Raw genomic sequence first — 22827 nt, 5'->3', positions numbered from 1 at the left:
CTGACAGGACTGGCAAGATATTTCCAGGAGTGGGGGCTAGATCAGGAAGTGGAGGTGCCCTAAAAACCATTTAGTACATCCCCTTACCTATCATTTCCAACCAGTTTACACTCAACTGCTGAACCTTTCCCTGCAGGCAATTTCCTGCCCTCTGGGCTTTTTCTGACATATGACAAGCCCCGTGAAGACCATTCCTTGTTGGGGGAGGAGAGGAGAGACCTGGCTTCTTATGGAAATCTCTCTGCTGACACAATGGGGCCAACACAATCACATTCCACCCCCAGCCGCTGCAATTATCAGCCTGTTCAGCCTGACAGGGCAGGCGAGCAAATGGAGAAACCCATTTTTTAAATGATTCCATTTACAGAAATAAATAAATAAATACATAGCAGAAGGTGGCGCTTCGTTCAGCATTTTTACTTGGAAAGCTAAAAACCACCACTGGCCTTTCCTTTGGCTGCAGTCACAGCTCATGCAGCGCAAAGGAGCACATCCTCTAATCTCGGGGCCAGCTGTGTGCTCATGGACTCCCCGGGCACTAGAGCATTCTAACAGCTGCTATCACTTACATCAGCTGCTAACAAAGGCCCTAACAGGCAGTCAGGGATCAGCACCATGCAGAGACATCCTGGCTACTCCCACCTTCACTTTGGTCACACCCTATATGCCAGCGACAGAGGGCAGGTACGGAGGATGGCTGTTACGCTGGGTGAACCTCTTGTGGCTGGGTACACCAATGTTAAGGGCAAACTCAGACGGTGACATAGTGCAAAGCAGACAAGGTGCAGCCCAGGATCTGGTCCCAAGTGTCTAGAACAGCCAATGGTGAAGGTGGGTCACAACAGAAAAACGGCTCATCTCTAGGGTAGAACGTGTGTGAAAGTTCTTGCATGGTCTCATCTGTCTGCTGCCGTAATGAAGTTGGTGAGGTACAGGGGCCTTTCTGTTCCCCTTTGATATATCCGCAGTGGGGGGGGGGTAAGAAAGAGGATGCCTCTTTCAGGAAGCAAGAGGGGACAGGCCAAGATGACAGCTTAGTGCCAAGCACATCTCATTAGGCAGCAAGGACTTGGCAGAAGTGATATGAACCGTGCTGCTCTGGCAATCCTGCTGACTCTGCCGCGCCCCCAGTCCACCTCATTAACACAGTATTAAATTGGAATTATGGGAGATCCTATTATCTGCTGCTTATAAATTACTACAGGCCACCGTCCCATGCCTGCTGACGTCCACTGTGATAATTATATTGATAAGGAGGATTGGATCAATGAGGCTGCACAGATTTCTACTGTATCAGTCTGTCAAATTACTCTATCATTTTTTCTAGTTTATACAGGCATTAACTATCTGACCTGCTTATGGTCATTAGTTAGTAATTGCTGTCCTGCATCAGTTCTCTCTCCACTGTGTCTATCCATCTAGCCACTGTATCCTTGTTCTGTTAGTCTCGCTCTTTCATATCTCAGTCTTTCATCTGCCTCTCTCTCCTGCTCTCATTTCCTCAGCTGGTGGATTTCTGTTTGCTCTTCTGACCAACTCTTGTGTTCCTATTGAACCAGACTGAATTCTGCTCTGGAGAGAAGATCAGGGGCAATTTTATATTCACACATTTAAGCCGTGTCTATAATTCTGCAATGAGGTTTTATTCAACGTTCCAGCCTGGCTTTGTACAACTAGCTCAGCATCACAATTACCAACCTACATCTTTCACTCCCACACAAAAGGCAGAGAGGGCCAAAGAGCAGGTAGTTAGCTTCTAACAACACAAGTCCATCAAAGGCAACGAGCGCTAATTAGTCCCTGGGCTCCTCCCACCACTTCCAGCCATTGCCAAGGAGAAGCTTCTCTCCCAGGGTCAGTGAGGCCATTGTGGAGTCACTAGAGACTCCAGAGATATAGGAGGCTACCTAGCGAACACACTAATTGGAGGTGGGAAGGCACTTTCTTCAAGACACTCTGGCAAATGAAGTTGAGATCAAGTGAAAGAGGAAAGCTAGAGAGTTTCACTGCTGGGGAGGCTGAGAGCAAGAGCACTGATTTTCTTTTGAGGTGTCACCAAGAACTGCAATGCACTGAGATGGGCACTTCCCAGGGCCAGGTCAAGGTGGAGGCTGTTCAGTCACAGAGTTAGTAGCACACATCTCAGGTTCTGCAGCACCTGAGCTCTTTGTGACAGCGGTGGGCAGCAGTAAGGGACCGGCTACCAACAGAAGGAATCAAGGTCATGGCAAAGACCACCAGTGAGGAGAAGGCACTCTATAATGCAGAGAAAGTGCTACTGTAGGTTGAGAGATCCTGGTTCTACATGAACAGCAGTGGAAATGCATGCAGCTCATCACTAGATATGAGGCTGAGACAAGAAGTTTGGACCTAGATCTAAACTTCAGTGGAGTTTGAGGGTGTTAAGATAAGAACTTCCAGTTGGGATCCATGTGATAGAGCCAGGTCTAAATGATGAAATTCAGATCCAGGGGGAACCAAATTCCCCCAGATATTAGCAAACACAATGTCAAGTCAATGAGAGTTGTGCCCAGTCACAACTGCTACCTTTCCCACCCACCTCCTTGCAGTAAAATTTGACCTTCATTTCCTCTCTGTAGATTTCAACAATGTCACATGGAGCATAAGTGAAGGTAGAATTCGGCCATTTCCCACAGCCACTGAATACTAAATGGGTGCAAGATACACTACTTTGATCTTATGACTTGTTTTACCATAATGCCTAGAGGCCCCCAGCTGAGATCAGGGCCCCATTGTGCTAGGCAATGAACAAACACATAGTGGGGGCTTACAATCTAGCAAACGCCTGAGGAGCTTGCACTGTAAATAGACAAAGGATGAGAAGGGAAACAGACCTAAAAAGAGAGGAAGTGACTTGCCAGCATGTGAGTGGCAGCACTGGGAAAAAGGAAACAGGCTCTTTGACACCCACACCAGTGTCCTACCCACTAGTTCTCACTGTCTCTTTGCCATTTACATCACTGACTCCCATTTTCTGGCCAATGTACACCTGATGTGTCATTTGCACTAGGGAATTTGGCCTGAGCCATCCATGGAGGCTGGATCTACTGACATCAGGTCTGAATTAAATATATTTTTCTTGCTTTTCCGGGGAACATTAGGAGAGAGAGGAACTATACCAATGTGTTCCCATGTGCATGCTCAGTAGCAAGCAAGGGTAGGAAAAGTGCAACAGAAATATTTAGATAATATTCGATAACAACCCTGTAAATGCTGAAGAGGCGGCTGAACAGTTATGTTTTCAGGCATGTCACGGCACCGTGAGAGAGAGAAAGCAGTAAACAGTTGTTTTTTTGTTTTTTTGGGGGGAGGAGGGTGTCAGAGGGGAGAGGCAGATATGTGCTGCCATTCCCATGGGAAACAAAGACAAGGTGCAAGGCACAAAAATAATTATAAATAATATAGAGCAATTTCACATGATCACATGCACTGGCAGCTACTGGTAGAGCTCAGACTTGGATAACAGTCCCCAGGCTGGATTGGCAAATGAGCTCCAAATGAATTTGTATTCTGCTTCCTTTCTCCCAGCACCTCCATGGGCACAACACTCGGGCATGATCCCTAGAACAGTGACCTGTCAGTGGTGTCATAAGGTTGCTACTGGCTGGTTCGCACAGTTTACAGTGTTGCCGATGCTCATGATTTTCTCCTGAGCCTCCTAATATTTGGTGCTTTTCTTAAAGTTAGGGGATTATGTGAGACTCTTGACTTAATTAAACAACTGAGTTTCTAGCTGTCGTGGTTGTGAAGAAAAGCTTGGAAATGTGACCTGCACGTGCCCAGAAGGCAGAAGACAAATTAAATGAACCTGACCTTTTTTTTTTTTAAATTATCTCATGATTTTTGAGGCCTGGCTCATGATTTCTGAACGACTGGTGTAGGCAACACCATGCGCAGCTGGGCAGCTCTCTGAGGAGCACTGCATTCACCAGTCTGCTTGTTTTCAGTTCCTCAGCATTGCAAGGCTTAGAGCAGGGCAGATGAGGGAATTACAGTGAGGACCAGCGTTCCTATCTTCAGCTCCCCAGAAAAGAAACCAACCTTTCCTCCCAGCTCTTCATTCCCTTGCAAAACCAGATTCAAGCTCACTCCCAGCCTCCCTAACCTCTTGCAACCCCCGACAGAGTGCCGTAAGCCAGCTGTCACCCTCTCTCCCTCATCCCTCCATATGCACTCGCCCCATTACCAGACCGGCCTCGCCACTAACAGGCCTCCTCCATCCTCCCAGATGCATGTTTGCCCCTCAGCCACCACCCACCTGCTGGTTTCTGGCCCAGTAGCCAGCTTGGAACCAGCAGGCGGGAGGGGGAAGCACAATTTAGGGGGCAGTGATATGTATCACTGGGGTTGGATATGAACCTTCACCTGGATTCAGTCTTCAATCCCCACCCCAAATTGTAGATTAAGTCTCATCTGGATTTGGGTGGGAACTCCGCCTCCCTGGCAAAATTCTAGTTTAATTCAAGAGGGCTGGTGCAGCAGCTCAGCTGTTTTTCAACATGCCGTTACACTATATCACCCCACTAAGTTTTGACTGTTAGAACACAAAGGCCTGTTTGCGCTCTCATCACTCTGTAAGTCAGGAGCAACAGAAACGCACGTCAGTTACGGTGACCAGACAGCAAATGTGAAAAATCAGGATGGGGGTGGGGGATAATAGGAGCCTATATAAGAAAAAGACCCAAAAATTGGGACTGTCCCTATAAAATCGTGACATCTGGTCACCCCAATGTCAATGGGCCTGCCTCCCCATTGCCCTGCACCTTACCTCATCACTTACAGCAGGACAACTTGAGTGTAAAGCAAGTGGAAAATGTTCCCTGTGGTGCAAATGAATCCAAGCCAATGGAGAATCAGGTCCAATTGTAGTTACATAGGTGTAAAACCAATAGACACATGAGGAAGATCAGGCCTACTAATTTTCCACGTGGAAACAAAACAGTTTCTACCTTGAAAATGGCACATGCTACGAACACTATCCAATGTAATCCAATAACAGTTCACAGCACCAACAGACCCAAAGGTTCAAGGATTGTAGCAGGGCTCTCAGGAGGAGGCTCAGGGGTCACAAGATTGCTTTGAAAGGAATAGAGGACTAGAAATGCAAAGTGCTGCATTTAGGCTCACATTTAGGATCCTTTGTCTGTCCTGGTCTGCATGGGATGGCACCATCTAAGTTCACTTGGAGCTTTGGTGTCAAGTGATCACCTGAACTCCGCATGGTATTCAGCTGAACAAAGCAGTTCAACCACTTGTTGGTGTCAACAATAAGAGAAAGCCCCGAGGAGGTTCAGATGCATTTGGTCATCAAAACACTACAAAGGATTTTGTTGACACCAAACCCAATGGCCCTGGAACTTTGGGTGGTGTTAGATATCAACTCTGAGATGCAGATTCTAATTCGTCTAGTGGCCCTCATCTTTACCAGGGCAAACCAAGAGCCTGGATCCAACACACCCCCAAGCTTCAGGATGTTCAAAATCCAAATCTGTAGTTTAAAAGAGGTGAGCAAAGTCCTTGATGTGAATGGGAAAAGGAGGGTCTCAGGAGTCGGGGGAATTTGGTTCTATTCCTAGCTCTGCCACAGACTTGCTGTCTAGCCTTGAGGCAAGACACTGAGACCAACATTTTCAACCCTGGTGCCTAAAGTTCAGCTCCTACATCCATAGTTGACACCTAAATGTAAGGCTCAGATCCTCAAAGGTGTTTAGATGTCCATGGGAGTTAGACACCTAAATACCTTGGAGGACATGAGACGAGGAGCCCAGCTTTAGTCTCATGCTGGCAATGTTTGCCATTTACTTCTCTATGCCTCTGTTTCCCCATTTAAAATGGGGATGCATCTACTGCATGAGAGACTGGATCGCTGATGTGTGCCAAGCACTTTGAGATCCCCAGATGGAAGATGCTGCATAAAGAGCATAGGAGTTGCCAATATCCTGTCTCCAAAAGTGACCAGCAGCAGATGCTCCAGAAGAAGGTGCTAGAAACTCTGCAGTAGGCAGAGGTGGGGGTGATCTGCCCTTCATGAAGGTCTCCTCCTAATCCCTGATAGAGATTGGTTTAAACACTGACAGGATGAGGTTTAATCTCCTTCCCAATACTCTTTTTGTCAGCATTAACTGTAACACTTCTGGATTTTCTTGTGATCCATATAAATGTCTAATCCCTCTTCAAAGATTAAGCACAAAGTTATGATTAATTTATATGTAACCCTTCTGCCAGGTGGTGTCGGCAGCAGCATGGCTAGGTTCAATACCTAGGAGTTCCTTTTACCATCACAAAACAGAACTGGCTTGAGTTCCCATCCAGAATTCTGGAAAACTAAACACCACTCGTGGGTGCTTCCCAGAGGCAATACTTCCCCACTTGCAAAACAAAAGAAAACTTTTATTCCAAGGGAGCGGGAACTCAGCATTAATTTGGGAAACCACCACAACAATGACTGAAAAGTACGTAAGCCATAAGGAAACACCCACCCACCATATCTTGGCCAGCAGTCCTTTGCCTCAGTGTCCCACCTTGTGGTTTGAAAGTCCAGTGGACAGGTGTCCCTTTAACATGCCACTCCCCGTTCCCTCCACTACATCTCATTCGCAGCAGATTGTCCAAAGTGAGCAAGGTCCCAGAATTCAGGGGTGCATTCACCTCCCACCCCTCAATGGGGGCCAAACAGGACCTTCACTGCCGCTGCTCCCCCCTGCCGTTGCATACCACTGTCACTGTGCACTGCTGTGCCTGCTGCATCCTCCCTTTCTCTGCTACACTGTCCCCAACAAGGTCTAAGGTTCAGCCCCTACTGCTACTCATCCATGATTTCAGCTCTAGTGAAACAAGGCCTCTAAAGTCTGATCGGCTTTACCTTTAAACACAGGAAGGGGAGGGAGAGACGGTATCCATGCCGCTTTAAACAGAGCCCACATCACCAAGGAGGAACACCTCGCCCCCACCCCCTCTGACTTGTACCTAGATTTGGCATCACTACCTCCTGCTTAGCAAATAGGTTACAGCACCAATCCGGTGCAATTGACCCCCTCAATTAGGGCATGGTAAGTACAGTTCTGCTGCCCTTTAGTCATACCATAAGCTAACAACAATCCGTTAACCCTGCATTCAAGACTAAAGTGAATTTTAACCCAAAACAGCCAAAATTGATCATGTTGATCACTCTGCCCATCACCAAGGCAGAGTAGGTGGGTCTATACAAGGTCTTTTGCCCTATGAAATCTTTCCCCCCAGTTCATCAGAGCACGTCAGGGTAGAGCTCATTCAGACCCTGGCTGACATAAGTAATTAATTAGGGTTGCCAACTCTATGGGCCATTTCCTGCCCTTGGATATATATGTGCAGTTGCCATGAAATCTATCTTCTTTTGTTTCCTTCCTTTTTCTTGTGTGTGATGTTGCACTGACATTTTTAATTGTTTGCTTTACAGAGTATTTATTACTGCATTTCAATTATGTGCCTACTGCTTGTTATGCCCTAATGGTGGACAGGAAGCAGGAAGGAGCAGACTGGGGAGACGTTGGGGAATATTTCCAAAAGGGCCTGCAGGATTTCGGCAGCTAGGTCCCATTGATGTTCAATGGGAGCAAGACACCTAAGTCACTTTGCAATATTTGAAAACATCATCTTTTATATTAAAAAGTTTTAGGCCAAAATCCTGAAAAGTGCTGAGCTCCAATTGATCACCCATATTTCCACTGACTTCAGTCTATAATCGTATTAATTACTACAGGAAACGATGCTAAAATTCAATACTTTGCATTTCTGTTGGACCCTTTAATAAAGAACCATGAGCATTTTACTAGTGTTAATTAATTCAAGCCTTACATGTCCCCAGGGAGGTTAGATGAATAACTAGAGCCGGTCAGGAATTTTTCAATAAAACAATTTTTCAATTGCAAATGCTGATTGGCGGAACCCAAACTTGTCATGGGACAGGATCTGTTTTGAAGAGTTTTTCAACTAAAAAATATTTCTGGAAAAAAAGTTTTTAAATTATCAAAATCCTTTGTCACAACATTTTCTGAATGAAAAATTTCAACTTTCTAGTTCAAAATGACTTTTCATGTTGAAGTTTAAGCTAATTATAGAGAAAAAAACCAAAATAGTCCAAATCAAAATGAAGCATTTAGAAATTACTGAAATGAAATGTTGTGATTGACGTGAACTGAAATTTTGGTTTGGATTTGGTTCATAAAAACTGTTCAAGATTTCTGCTTTTGGTCTCAATTTGAGACAGGAAATTTTTTCAATATCTCAAATTATCATGGGCCAGGGGGAAAGTTTCCCAGCAAGCTGTAATGAAAAACACTATGATTACAGTTGCCAAGAAAAAGAAGGGGAGGGATACAAAAATAAGATAAACTACTTCCAGCTAGCCTTTATTATCATCCCTCTTTTACAGGTGGGTAAACTGAGGCACAAGGAGGTCAAAGTGAATTGCTCCCCCCCATGTACACACACAATGAGATGGTGACAGAACTAAATATAAACTGCAGCAATTCTGTCTCTCAGCCCCTGCTCTTACTGCTAAACTCTCCTTCCTCCAAACAACTGCACTCCAATTATACGACACAAACCATAAACTAATGATCCAATGAAAACAAAATGCAAGGCAAACAGATTGGCAGCTGGTAACCAATGTGCAATCAAATCGTCCTTTCTGCTGCACTAGGAGCAATTAGAGTCCTTGGGCTCACAGTCGCAGTCCTGCCCGTCTGCTGGCTTCATCCTCTCTGCTATGTTAAGCTCTAATTCTTTAAAGCAGAACAGATGGAGTTAACTGTTGGTCAACATACAATAGTCCCAGCAAGAGTTCTAGAGGCAAATTCATCCCCGGGCAACTTCACTGAAGTCAGTGATTTTACACCAGGGATAAATGTGGCCCTTAGAGTTGGGATTACCGCCTGGAGACCATAAATCAATAAGAAAATGAAAACTTGTCTTGTTCCAAATAAAGACATTTTACCCCATAATCCAGAGCACAGGTAGGGGATGAAATGACTTCAACAGGAGATACTGGTCTGTCCAGAACATAAACCTAAACAAACTTAATACTGTACAGTCTAATTTAACAGTGTTACTACAGCTACTGAATTAAACCTGGCACTGTACTGCTCAGTTTCGGGGGCATGAAATGCCATTTGAGATACCACACTGATATGAGAACATGCTTTTAAGCCTTTTTTCCCCTCTCGTATTGTATTTGTTAGTGCCCCCGGAATAGGCCTCAGTCTAAGAATTTATGCCCCAAATATATTAGCGAGAAGATGATGTGCTTCTACCAAAGGAACCATGTCAGTACAAAAAAAAATCAACCAAGACAGATGCAAAATTTTCATCTCCCTGTGTAAAGATCTGGAGTGAAATCCTGTCCCCATCGAACTTAATGGCACTGACTTCAGTGGGCCCAGATTCCACCTTGGGGATGTACGACAGCTCACAAAAGTGAGGTACTGATCACCTGGCTAAATGAGACCGAGCATAAACCAGACAGCATCACTCTGCCAGCTGGTTACCAATGGGCCTCCCAATACGCCCCAGCCAGGAACGGCCATCTCCCTTCTATTTCGGTCTATGGACTTTAGCATGAGCAAAGACTTCCAGTATTGGCAAACTGCACTAGACGTTGGCCCAGCCCTTCAAGGTCCTGAGTGCCACCTCAGAAGTGCTAAGCACCTTGCAAGATCCAGCTGTTGGGGCCAGAGCCAGTTCTCACTGAAAGACCTCCATTGCCCTCAGTGAGCATTAGATCAGGCCCTTGGTGATGAGACAGACAAATGTGAGGACTGGACTCTGTTGAGCTGGCCAAATGCATGACAGGACAAATTCTCCTCTGGTTTACACCCCAAGCAGCCAGAATTTGGTCCTTCAGTTGTGACCTAAGGCCTCCAGCTACAAAAGGCTAGCAAATCAGACTGTACCATCTCAACAGCTTATGACTCACATTTAACCTTTCCTTAAAAACACAGCTATTTCCTTGCCAGTATTGGGTGAGATGCAATCACACTGAGGCCAATGAGATGTCACTGGGTTACATCTATGCAGAATCTAGCCCCTTACACCACACTCCAAAAGACTCTTCTTGTGATCTGAGCACAGCGGTCCCGTTTAAAGGCTAATATCATTCATGTTCTTCTCATTCAGGGTCTCCAGGTTCTCAGACAGTTCTGTCGGCCAAGGCTGGCTTAGAAGTTGCTTTTCCTGCTCAAGAAAATGGGGGCTGACAGTGAAAACTTAGTCCTGAGGAACATGCTTATCGGTCTCAACTTGCTCCTGCTGGGATCAGTCCTCAAGCCCTTTGAGTGCCGGCCAGAGGTGACAACAGAGCGGATGAGGAGGCGGGTAGTGGATGAGGAAGGCAACTTTTCCAACTACAGCCCACCTATCAAGGAGCAATCCATGGTCTTCAATCATGTATACAACATTAACATCCCCCTGGACAGCTTCTGCTCATTAGCACTCGAGGCGTCATCTGACCAGGAGGTGAGTTCAGAAGACGACAGGATGACGGAATATACGGAGCAGACCTCAGACAGCGAGAGCCAGGTCACCTTCACCCACAGGATAAACCTCCCCAAGCAGGCTTGCAAGTGCTTCACCTCTGCCCAGGTCATGCAGGAGCTTCAGAGCAGAATTGAGATGCTGGAGAGGGAGGTGTCCATGCTACGGGACCAATGCAACTCCAATTGCTGCCAAGAAAATGCAGCTACAGGTAGTAACTCATGCTGTTAGATCTTGCTGGGGACTGAGGTCTCAAGAGAGGAAGGCGCATGAGTTAGAGTGGGTGCCATTACTCAAGAGTATTAATGGAGGAAATTTTGCATTTGCTAATAGTCCCACAACAGTGCATATACTCAGCACTGTCAATATTACTTATCGACATAAACAAAGAGGGCCAGATTCACTAGCTAGAACCCAGGCCACAGGTTCTGGGAGGTAGAAAGTCCATCGGGAGTTGGGTACAAAAGCACAAGTCTCCACACTGCTGGGAATCCCAAAGCCAGCCTGCATAGCCCAGAAAGAGGGTGGGACCAACTCGGGAGAGGCAGGGTCAGGGCATTCAGGATATATGCTGATTGAGGGCATCTCTTCAGCTGTCATGGTTCCTGTGGAACCATCAATGGAATTTAAAGCTCCTCCCCCTTGTAAAACTCCTAAGTGTGCATGGTGACAGTTCACCCATAAAACAGAGATTCAGTCTCCACGTTCATTGATTCTTGAGCATCCCAACCTGTGACATGGATTTGTCAATGTTTATACACGGGGGAAATATCTGACAGTGAAATTCAGTCGCTGGCCCAAGTGCAGCTTGGTAAAGTGAGTACAATTCCCATGGAAGTCTCGGGGTCAAATTCAGATACAAATGGTGCTGGATGTAAGTTACACGTTGGATATAAGTTGGTCAGAAGTCAGGTGCAAATGGCAAAGGGCATCAATTCTGAACTCAACAGATAATGCAAAGTGAATGTAACCTGCCTGGCAGAGGCAGAAGGTGGAGGAAGAGCAGATAACCCTAGGACAGTGGTGGGCAACCTGCAACCCACGAGCTGCACACGGCCCATCAAAGTAATCTGCTGACGGTCTGCCAGACAGTTTGTTTACATTTGCACGGCTCCCCGCAGCTCCCAGTGGCTGTGGTTCACTGTTTCCAGCCAATGGGAGCTGCAGGAAGTGGCAGGCCGCAGGGACGTGCTGACCACCGCTTCCTGCTGCTCCCATTGGCTGGGAACAGTGAACCCCGGCCACTGGGAGCTGCAGGCAGCCATGCAAATGTAAACAAACTGTCTGGCAGCCCGCCAGCGGACTACCCTGATGGGCTGCATGCAGCCTATGGGCTGCAGGTTGCCCACCACTGTCCTAGAGTGTGAGAGAATGCAACTCCTATTGGCTTCAGTGAAATGCCTGCTGATTTACCCTCATGTAACAGAATGGAACTGGGCCCACTTACCAAGGGCTGATTTTGGTCCCCACAAGAAATTGAACTGGTATAGGTTACACTCACACCTATTTTAGACACTCATGCTGATTGCCGGATTGCTGCAAGTTACCAGACACTACTTTGTCACTTGAGCCCATTTGCTGATCAGCTTAGACCCTACACACGACTTACCCAGCCCCATGTACATCACCACTGAATCTGGCCCTCTCTCTGTGGTCACTTAGTGTTGAGCTTTCCCCAAGCTCTTCAATATATTCAGCAGTGACCTAGAGAAATCACTGTCTGCTCAGGTTAGAAGAGAGCTGAACTTCATTGCTCTTTGCATCTTGGTCTTCCCCCTACTGCTCAACCAATGGCCCTGTACACTGACCGAGACCTACAACCTTCTACCAATGTACCTCTCCATACTGGCCTAGAAAGACTTTCCTCTTCTGGGGAGAGATGGGAGTGCAGTCCCTGCAATCACTCCATCCCAGGCTTCCCCATGGTCCTTCAATAAACTGTGCCTGGCCTAGAGAAATTTGCTTCTCTTGGCATAAGAGGAAAAATTAAGGCCTAGATTTGACTTTTAGGCACTGAGTGGTGTCTAAGTTTCAGCAGCCCTGGAGTAGCCCCAGAAGGCATTGTGACCCTGAGACACGCCCTACGTCACAATTCCTTCCCTGCTTCCTCCTTGTTCAGGGTGAGGGAGGGGCTTTTTGCTACTAGCCTATACCGGCAGCGAGGTGCAACACCCCCTGCCCTGGCTCTGTGGCTGTGCTCAGCCAGTGGGAAGGTAGGGTCAAGGCCTTGCTCCTTCCTCATCACTCCATGCCTACCCATGCCAGCTTGCTCCCTTCCTAGAACAACGCATCCCAGACCCAAGGTTGGGAAGCGGGGGAAGTGGGATGCTTAATCCCCGATATGGGCATGCAATCCAAGTCACAATCTAGCCTTAACTCTCTACATTGAACCACCGAGGCCTTTTCCCCATATACTACCAGCAAGGTGCAAGCATTCTGAAGAGCTACAGGTAAACAGGAACTGAACTGAACAGCGAGATTAATCCGCAGAGACTCCCGCCCAGAACAACCATTTTATGGTATCATTGCTGCTCAAATCCTTTCACCAGTAACATATTCACAGCCACAGCTTAAGCCAGGTTAAAAAACAACTGCATGACACTAGCAAGATGACGAGGCAGCAAGTCCATCTTGTATACCCCCTGCTCCTTAGCAATTGTTAGGCCAGTTCTGTAACTTTTCATGGGATCGGTAGAAGAGAAAAATTTACTGATTTCCTAAATAATCCCTTAATGCAATACAGCACCGCAGGAGTCAGCAATAAATGAGTTCTCTATCCTCTCCCTAGAAGGACTGAGTGGATATGAAAATCACACAGTTAAAAAAAAAATCAGGGGATAACTTTAGCTGCCATGAAAGACAAACAAACCTTTTTATAATGAAGGCACAAATCTATCAATGGAGTATTCCATCTGAATAATAATGCGCAAGCTTTGTGAAGGGCTTTCTATAACCCTTCCATTAGGGTTACTGTTTCAAAAGACACAGTTCAGTTCATCATCTCTACAAGGCAGTTCTTCAAAACCAAGGAAATAACGGGTTGCTGTAATGAGATGGGTTATGAAGGAGGATGTTGATACAATGAATTTCAGCTGAGTGAGGAACCAGAGCCAAGAGCATTTTTTACTTCGGAGGGAGCTTCATAAAAAATGGGATGTTTTCGCAAAGAGTTTCTGCTTGACTCCTCAACAGCATGCATCCGGGTCTGTGAGTGATGAAGCATAGAAAATGAACACTCTAATTGGGCCTATTAGAACGTCTCAAGAGGAGAAAATGTCAGGGTATGGAAGGTATCCAAAGCCCTATCCCAGGTGCTGAGAACCACTTTCCAGTGTAGGGGGAAGACAGGAATTGGCTACAATCAAAAAAACCCACACTTTGCTTCCCTGTGTCTTCTCCTTTTTGAACTTGTTATTTTGTAATTGGCATAATACATAACTACACTGGGACTAACCCTGCCCTTAGTCACACAGCAATGTAAATCAGGAGTAACGACACTGAAGCCAACAAAGTTATATCAATAGATAATAGGAGACTCAGCCTCATGATGTGTGTGTGAGGAGGGATTATATGCACACATCATCATACAGAGAACACAGCAACACACACAGAAATGTGTATGGGTCAGATCGGCAGCTGGTGTGAATCTGCACCAGTCCAAAGCAAGCGATACCATTTTACACCAGCTGAAAGTCTGGCACCAAACCCTTATATCCATACATAAATATTAATAACTGTATTAGGTAAAAATAAAATGTAAACTATTCCAACATTAAATGGATGTGCTGAATAATCACTGTTAAAATCAAGTAATAAAATTCAAGAGATAAAACATGAAAGGAGTTAGTTATAAAAATAGTTGTAGGTCTATTTGGGTTATTTATAATGTATGCAAATAAACTTACAAAACATTGATCATTCTATGGAATCTCCAGTCCAATCTCAGCTACAACAGGGTGATCTGGAGTAACTTCTTTAAATTCAGTGGAGTTACTCTGAATTAACACCAGTGTAAATCAGACAAGAATCAGTCATCTCACACACATACTCAGTGTCAGACATTTCCATAAATGATCCTCGATTTTCCAGCAACTGTTCAAGCATCCTCTCTCATCTACTGACAATTTCACAAGAGTCTGAACACCTGAACACCACCCCGATGTGTGCATAGCCTAAATGGTCCTATCACACTTTATAACCAACCACTTTTATGTTTGTTGGTCAGCAACATATATGATAGGCGGTGATAGCACCACCTATAGTTAAGATTGCCTAACATTTTCCATTATAAGACTCTGCTTTCACTTGCTTATAATTTTGCCAAATTTCAACCATTCAAGTTGACATTGTCCACATCAGTGTCTGTATCAGGCTGACTACTTTGGAAAAGTTTCAGTCAAATGGTTCAACCATTTCCAAGAATGAGTTTAGGGGAAAATACCTTGTTTTGTCTATGTTAAAATAATTCTTACCACCATCTCACTGAGAAGCTCTAGTGCCTCCATGTACCAGAGCAAGGGATTGAAATTAGGTAACAGGACTGCCCTGGTGTCAGGGATGTGCCTTTTGCTGTCCCAGATTTAGCCAAACAATAAGCCTCCAAAAAAAATCTCATTTTGCACATACTAACTAGAGACTTGTTTGGCGGCTAAACTCTCCAAAAATTCTGTCTGTACTGAGCATGCTCCATCCCTGCACAGCTCCTACATGCCAACCAGACTGCATATGTGCGGTCCCCACAGAACAGCTGAGCATGTTCTGTCCCGGGCCTGCAGGGGGTTCACAGGACTTTTCCTGCAATTGTTCCTCCAGCCAGGGACACATCTGTGGTGCTAGGCACAGGAACTGAGAGCAGGGAGACTGTCTCTCCTGTGCTCTCCTGGCTTCCCATTGCTGGCACTTGGGTGACCAGATGTTCTGATTTTGTAGGGATAGTCCCAATAATCAGGGCTTTGTCGTACATAGGCACATACTGTATTACCCCCCCCCCCCATCACTCAGAAGCCCAATGGGAAGGACAGGCAACAGGATAGAGGGTATTGCAGGATCCAGAGAGTGGGAAGGAGAGGAGGGGCAGGACAGACAGGAACAGAGGAAGGGGAAGAGGATTAGGGGTATTCAGGTGCAGTGAAGTGGGGGTAGGAGCCAGGGGATGGAAGATGAAAAGGAGCAGAGGGGACAGGAACTGATGGTGTGGCGGTGTTGGACAAGAGTAGAGGGGTAGAAGGAGGGACTGGAGTTATATAGGGGCAGGTACTTGGGGGAGTTAGATAGGAGCCGAGGGGCTGGGGATAGGAGCCAAGGGGTTGGGTAGGAACAGAGAGTCAGAATGGTCTGTAACCTAGGGCAACCCCGCCAGAATCTGAATTGAACCCAGGTGTCCTGAGTCTACATTCTTCTGCTGACAGCAAACAGCTGTCAAGACCCTTGCAAAGAGTCTTATCCCCCTCTGGTGACTGGCTCACACAGAAGATGATAGCCTACTACTGTCATCAGCACTCCATTAGCTCAAGTGGTAGAGGTCTGTGCTGTGGATTTAAAGGTCTGAACTCTGCTGGTGACCCACACTGGAGGTGGAGATGGTTCCATATTATAGAATTTCTGGAGGTTTTTTTCAGTTTGGTTTTATTATTAACAAATTAAGAAATTACATCTAAAAAAACCATTAGAAGGTCTTTACAACTGCAAAGCCAAGCATGCAAAAATTAGACAATGCCAGAATTAAGATTGCCCATGCAACCTAAATTCAGGCCCCTGGTGCATATGCATTACAATACAGTCTTTAATGACATGAACATATACTATGTCATCCACAGGACCCTTCCAGTTTGAGGATGTTGAATTCAGGGAACAACCATGCAATTTAAGAAGCGTGAAGTGAGATGGAAGAAAGCAGAATCTTCTAATAAGCATATGAGAGAGAGAGAGAGAGAGAGAGAGAGAGAGCATGCAAAACATTTGAACACAAATGATTCAGATTTTGAAGCCCAATAAAACGTTTCTACGGTCAGTTTTTCCCAATTCCAATGGCCAGTAGGAGATGTACCAGTTGCACTTAGCACTCACCTTTAATCACCCCACTTGCCCTCTGCTCACTATTCCATCTACTCTGGAGGCTACTTCTAATGTTCTCCAACCCTCTGAGCAATTTCAAACAAATACCCTTTTGTTTTAAATCAGCCTGACAGAAATATCCGTCCTCTCAAATATCCTTCCTCTCTTCCCCTTTACCCAAGGCCCAGGATGGACTAAAGATTCAGTTCTCAGCCAGTCAGAGGTTTCCTTACATAAAAATGTCACAAACCCAGGGCACAATCTTGCACCAAGTTTAGTGCTGATGGACCTGTGCACCAGTGCAGACTGGGGCTTTAAAGTCCAACGTTTTGCAGCCCTGCAGGTCTAGTAGCTGCACATGGTTCACAGAGGCCATAAAAACTGCTAGAAATAGCTTTTCTATAGCTCACAATGTCATCCACAGTTAGCAACTCTTGTCCAGGCCTGCATAGCATGTGCCAAATCAAAACCCTTTGAATGCAAACCTGGACATTGGAATTTTCCAAATAATATATAATAATCCTATGTGAAAATTGTGTTAAGTGCATCTTGTCCTAGCTCGAAATGGACCTTTTAAGCATATCAGAAAAACCATTTCACAGCTTGGGGGCAATTCAGCATGACTGGCACTAGCCCATGGCTGGAATAGCAGAGGAGTACTGCAGGTCAAGACCAAAGTGTCCTGGCAGATAGAGACAACACATAACTGTTTATAGTAGGTGGGAGGCACAACTTAAAGATTCTGGCAGTAAGCCGTGGGGTTCATGGCAGGGCATCTAAATCCTGTCAGAAATGGGGGGGGCTTGTGGCCCTGCGTGCCTTCCCATATGCGTTGCCTCTGCCAGTGGCAGAGTTATGCAGAACAACGCACAGTGTAATCAGGCTCCTACTCCTATAAGCATTAATGTCCCCCGGCAAATGCCATATGAAACTACAGCACTATTGGAAGGATATCACACTGTGGCTGCAGCAATTGTGGGGATTCTTCTCTCCCCACCACACAGCCACTGTTGATAGCTGACTTGTTGATTTTGATCATTCCAGGGCAGCTAGATTACATCCCCCACTGCAGCGGACACGGTAACTTTAGCCTGGAAGCCTGTGGCTGCATCTGCAATGAAGGGTGGGCTGGAAAAAACTGCTCAGAGCCCCACTGCCCCATGGGCTGTTCCAGCCGGGGCATCTGCGTAGAAGGCCAGTGCATCTGTGACAATGACTACAGTGGGGACGATTGCTCAGAGCTCCGCTGCCCGACGGACTGTAGCTCCCGAGGCCTCTGCATGGATGGGGAGTGCGTCTGCGAAGAAGGTTATGCAGGGGAAGACTGCAGTGAGCTGAGATGCCCCAATGACTGCTCAGGAAAGGGGAGATGTGCCAATGGCACCTGCATCTGCCAGGAGGGCTACGTGGGGGAAGACTGCGGTCAGCTGAGGTGCCTGAATGCCTGCAGTGGACGTGGGTTCTGCCAGGAGGGGATGTGCACTTGTGAGGAAGGTTACAAGGGACAGGACTGCTCAGCAGGTAGGAATGGCCTCCCTATCAGGCACAGAATTGGTGCCAGGGTAGGCCCTGCTCTCAGCCTGCTTGTGAAGTGGGTGGATCAGGGGCATGTCAAGATGAGTTGGCTTGGCAGGAAGGCACCACACTACTGCTGTTCTCTGCTCCCTGGGGCCTATAGGGATGCAAAGCACAATTTAGAGCAGCCCTGAGGTTGCTCTAACTTACATCAGGGCCCTGCCCAAGCCTAGCATATGGGCAGAGTTTTAAACTCCCCTTGCCCACCTCCCTCAGTCCTTGCCTTGAGAACAGGAACACAGTAACTGAGACTCAGGCCCCACACGTGCCCACGCATGGGGCCATTGCACGCAGACAACACGGTCGGACATTCCGGAGGTGATTTCTGCAGAGCAATTAGTTTGAGGAGGGAAACAGAAAATACTATCATGCTCTTGTCACAATTCCCTAACTCAGCCAGGGTCTCCGCGCTGTGCAAGGAAGCTGGGCCGCAGCATTCTGCACTGCCTGCCTGCTCAGGACCCCTGCTGACACCAGTGGAAGGACCATGACAGCTGTTGCAATAGTTCACATGGGGACCCTCTGCCAGTATCACAGGGGAAGATCAATGTGTAACCAATGGCTGTTTCTATGGCAACTGTGGTCCATCCAATAAGGCCAACGGCAAGTGCTGCTCCTTCTTGGGGCTATTACCATCTGTCTGGAAACCACCTGCCCTTGGCTTTTTGCGCAGGGACATCTGGGTCATTATCTAAAGAGCTTCTCCACTTGTCTCTCCTGACTAGGGCTACTTGAGAACGAGGATTAAAGCTACGTTCCGCATTTCACACCAAGCGCCCAGATAACAGACCTGGCACTTCAGGGGATGAGGGGAGTGGGTGGGAAGGGAAGTGGTCTCCATCTCAACCAAAGAGATGACACATTTGTCATTCATAAGTTTCCCATCTCCCGGCTGGAAGGCAGCGTGTGGGCGTTGGCTGGGGGCACGTGACACTCACAAGTTTATATGCATTCACCTCACTGCCGATCTCTCTTTCGCAGCTGCCATCTCCCCAGATCATACAGTTAGGCACCAGGGCTGCGTAGTCCCAGACGACAAGGACGTGCTCACCCCAGTGAGTGCCCACTAGGCCTGCTGCTTTGGGCACCCCTCTGCCAAGATACACACAATTTAACCCTTTCGTCCCAGCTAAAACAGTACATCAGTCCCAGAGCAGCGAGGAAAGGGCTGCAACATTTCTACATAGGTGAACCTCGCCACTCACAGGGCCCGGTCTCCTCAGCTGGCTCTGCAGCCCCTCTCCCCAGAGGCTCAACTTTTTCACTCCTCCCCAGGACTCTGAGCTGTGCATGGCCAACACGCAACACTGCTCCTTTTTAGTATAGGCACCACAGCTGCAGCTACTACGCAGGTGCTGGCCAGCAACCAACCACTTCTCCAGATTCCCTCTGTCCATCCCACGACCCTCATTATTGCTCTGCTCTCTGCCCAGCTTCTGCCCCACTCACCACTCCCCTCCATTTTGTTCTTGCTTCTGCACTGCCTGCTTTCTGGACCTGCATTCCCCACACCTGCCCCTATCTGCCCAATTCCCCCTTTCACTTAGCCCCTTAACAGCCATACTGCTGCTTTTCAAATCAACAAGAAAAATGCTGCATAATGTGATTGGGTTGGGTGGGACTGGGGGAGGTGAAAGAGGGGTGAGAAAGCCATTCTCTGAATACTGGTTCACCTCCCAGAGCCCCTCTTCTGCTGCCTTCAGTGGAAATCCTAACAAGGGGTGTTTTGGATGCAGTTTAGGACTATTTTTAGAAGTTTTATGCAGCCCCAAAGAAGGCATGTTTCCTTCTCAGTCACATATGGCCTCTTTATTTTTTTATTTCATTGAAGGCAATTAAAAGCAAAAAATAATTAGTAGGGAAGGAGAGCTAATAACTGATGACATCAAAAAAGCTGAGGTGCTTAATGCCTGTTTTGTTAGATACCCAACACAATTAATATTAGCAGCAAGAAGGAAGGACTGCAAGCCAAAATAGGGAAAGAACAGGTAAGAGAATATTTAACGTTAGATGTGTTCAAATAGGCAGAGCCAGATAAAATTCATCCTAGAGTGCTTAAGGAACTAGCTAAAGCAATCTCTGAATCGTTAGCAATTATCTTTGAGAACTCCTGGAGGAAGGGTGAGATCCCAGAGGACTGGAGAAGGGAAAACATAGTGCCTGTCTTTAAAAAGGGAAACAAAGAGGACCCCAGGAATTATAGCCTAACTTTAATATCTGGAAAGATACCAGAACAAATTATTGAACAATTTCTAAGCACCTAGAGGATAACAGGATTACAAGCAGTAGCCAGCATGGATTTTGCAAGAACAAATCATGCCAAACCAATCTAAATTCCTTCTTTGACAGGGATACTGGCATAGTGTATGGAGGAAGCAGTAGTCATGATATAACTGGATTTTGGCACAATTCCATTTAACATTTTCATAAACAAGCTAGGGAAATGCAGTCTAGCTGAAGTTACTATAAAGTGGGTGCACTACTGATTGAAAGACCATATTCAAAGAGTAGTTATCAATGGTTAGTTGTCAAACTGGGAGAGCGTATCTAATGGAGTGCCACAAGGGTCAGTCCTCAGTCTGGCAGTATTCAATATTTTCATTAATGACTTGAATAATGGAGTGGAGAGCATGCTTACGAAATTTGCAAATGACAACAAGACAGGAGAGGTTGCAACTTTGGAAGACAAGATCAGAATTCAAAATGACCTTGACCTATTGGAGAATTGGTCTGAATTCTGCAAGATGAAATTCAATAAAGACAAGAACCAAGTCCTTCATGTAGGAAGGAAAAATCAAATACACAGCTATAAAATGAGGAATTACTGGGTAGTTGAGAGTACTGCTGAAAAGGATCTGGAGGTTATAGTGGATCACAAATTAAATATGAGCAACAATGTGACACAGTTGCAAAAAAGAGTAATATCAATAACAGGGAGGTTGTTTGTAAGACACGAGAGGTAATTGTCTGTCTCTACTCAGAACTGGTGAGTCCTCAGCTGCAGTCGTGTGTCCAGTTCTGGGTGCCCACTTTAGGAACGATGTGGACAAACTGGAGAGAGACCAGAGAAGAGCAACAAAAATGATAAAAAATTTAGAAAACCTCACCTGTGAGGAAAGGTTAAAAAAACTGGCTGTGTTTAATCTTGAAAAAAGAAGACTGAGGCGGGACCTGATAACAGTCTTCAAATATGCTATGGGCTGCTATAAAGAGGACTGTGAACAGTTGTTCTCCACATCCACTGAAGGTCGGAGAAGAAATAATTGGCTTAATCTGCAGAAAGGGATATTCAGATTAGAGATTAGGAAAAATGTTCTAACTATATGAGTTGTTAAACTCTGGAATAAGTTACCAAAGGAGGTTGTGGAATTGCCATCACTGGAGGTTTTTAAGAAGAGGTTGCACAAATACCTCTCAGGGATGGTCTAGGTAGACTCAGTCCTACCTCAGCAAAGGGGGCTGGATTTGGTAACCACCTCAGGTCCCTTCCAGCCCTTCATTTCTGTGACTCTATGAAAAGCAACATTTCTTGGTTCTCGGTCACCTGTGAGCGAGTGACATTAAAAGTAGTTGAATTACAAGCAAATGAGCTGTCTCGAAGGCAAACCCAGCACAAGGTCAGGAATTCCTTCATCCTAGGAGGGGCTGTCTGTGTCTGTGTTTGTACAGGGCCTATCACAGTGGGTCCTGCTCCATGATGAGGGCTCCAGGTGCTACTGCAACACTGCTAATGATAATAATGAGAGATGACCCCAAAGCAAATTCCCGTATGTGAGAACCTCCAAACTTTGAGGACATTCAACTTTGGAGCAGGATCTATGGCTGGCTGCATCTCTGCAATAGGTTGAAACAAAGCCTGGAGTCCAGACACCCACAAACTTGGGAGAATAGTCACATCCAGATCTGAATTTCAGAGTCCAGGACCATCACGGTTTGACTGCTCCTCCCTTCGCTAGTGTTACACACCCTGATGTGGCACTCAGACATCAGTCCTCACCCTATCAAGGTGGGTTTTAAGACTTAGCAGAAGCAGGACGATACCCTCAGCTGATTGCCTCAACTTTAATTCCATGTATCGCAATAGCTCGGTGCTTTGCAAACACAGAACATGACGACAGTGCCTGTCCTAAAGAATTCCCAATAAGTATAAAATAAGAGATAACAGATGGATACAGATAGACAGGGCCGGCTTTAGGGTGATTCAGCCGATTCCCCGGAATCGGGCCCCGTGCCCCTAAAAGGGCCCCACAACGTCCCGAATGAGCTGCCGCCAAAGTCCCGCCACTGTCTTCAGCGACAGCTCAATCGCTGCCGCGGAGGAAGGTCCCTCCGCCGAAATGCCGCTGAAGGCACCGGCAGCCAATTGAGCTGCTGCCGAAGTCCCAGCACTGTCGGCGGCAGTAGCTCAATGGTTGCCACTGTCTTCGGCGGCATTTCGGTGAAGGGACCTTCCTCCACGGCAGCAATTGAGCTGCTGCTGAAGACAGCAGAGGGACTGCGGCGTCAGCTCCTTTGAATTGGGCCCTGTGGTGCCTAAAGCCAGCCCTGCAGACAGATGAGAAGTAAAAGAAAACAATGAGACAATATTGGTCAAAATGATCGGCAGTGGACTCAGAGCACCAGTAGCCTAACTCTTTTAAAGTTTTTTGTGGGCCTCAGGTGGAGTTT

General features: G+C 46.4%; 1 protein-coding gene across 1 annotated transcript in view; it reads left to right on the top strand.

Annotated features, from left to right (window-relative positions):
* The window catches only part of TNR (tenascin R), a 303471-nt gene that overhangs the window by 225346 nt on the left and 55298 nt on the right, over nt 1-22827 (top strand). Inside the window, exons 3-4 of the mRNA XM_050962984.1 lie at nt 10174-10741; nt 17629-18105. Of these exons, the coding sequence (XP_050818941.1) occupies nt 10243-10741; nt 17629-18105 (976 nt within the window). The 5' untranslated portion in view covers nt 10174-10242. The remainder of the gene's footprint in view (nt 1-10173; nt 10742-17628; nt 18106-22827) is intronic.

Source organism: Gopherus flavomarginatus, chromosome 7, assembly GCF_025201925.1.
Source record: "Gopherus flavomarginatus isolate rGopFla2 chromosome 7, rGopFla2.mat.asm, whole genome shotgun sequence".
NCBI lineage: Eukaryota > Metazoa > Chordata > Testudines > Testudinidae > Gopherus > Gopherus flavomarginatus.
Note: the sequence above shows the minus strand (reverse complement) of the source record. Positions and strands in the feature narration are given on the sequence as shown.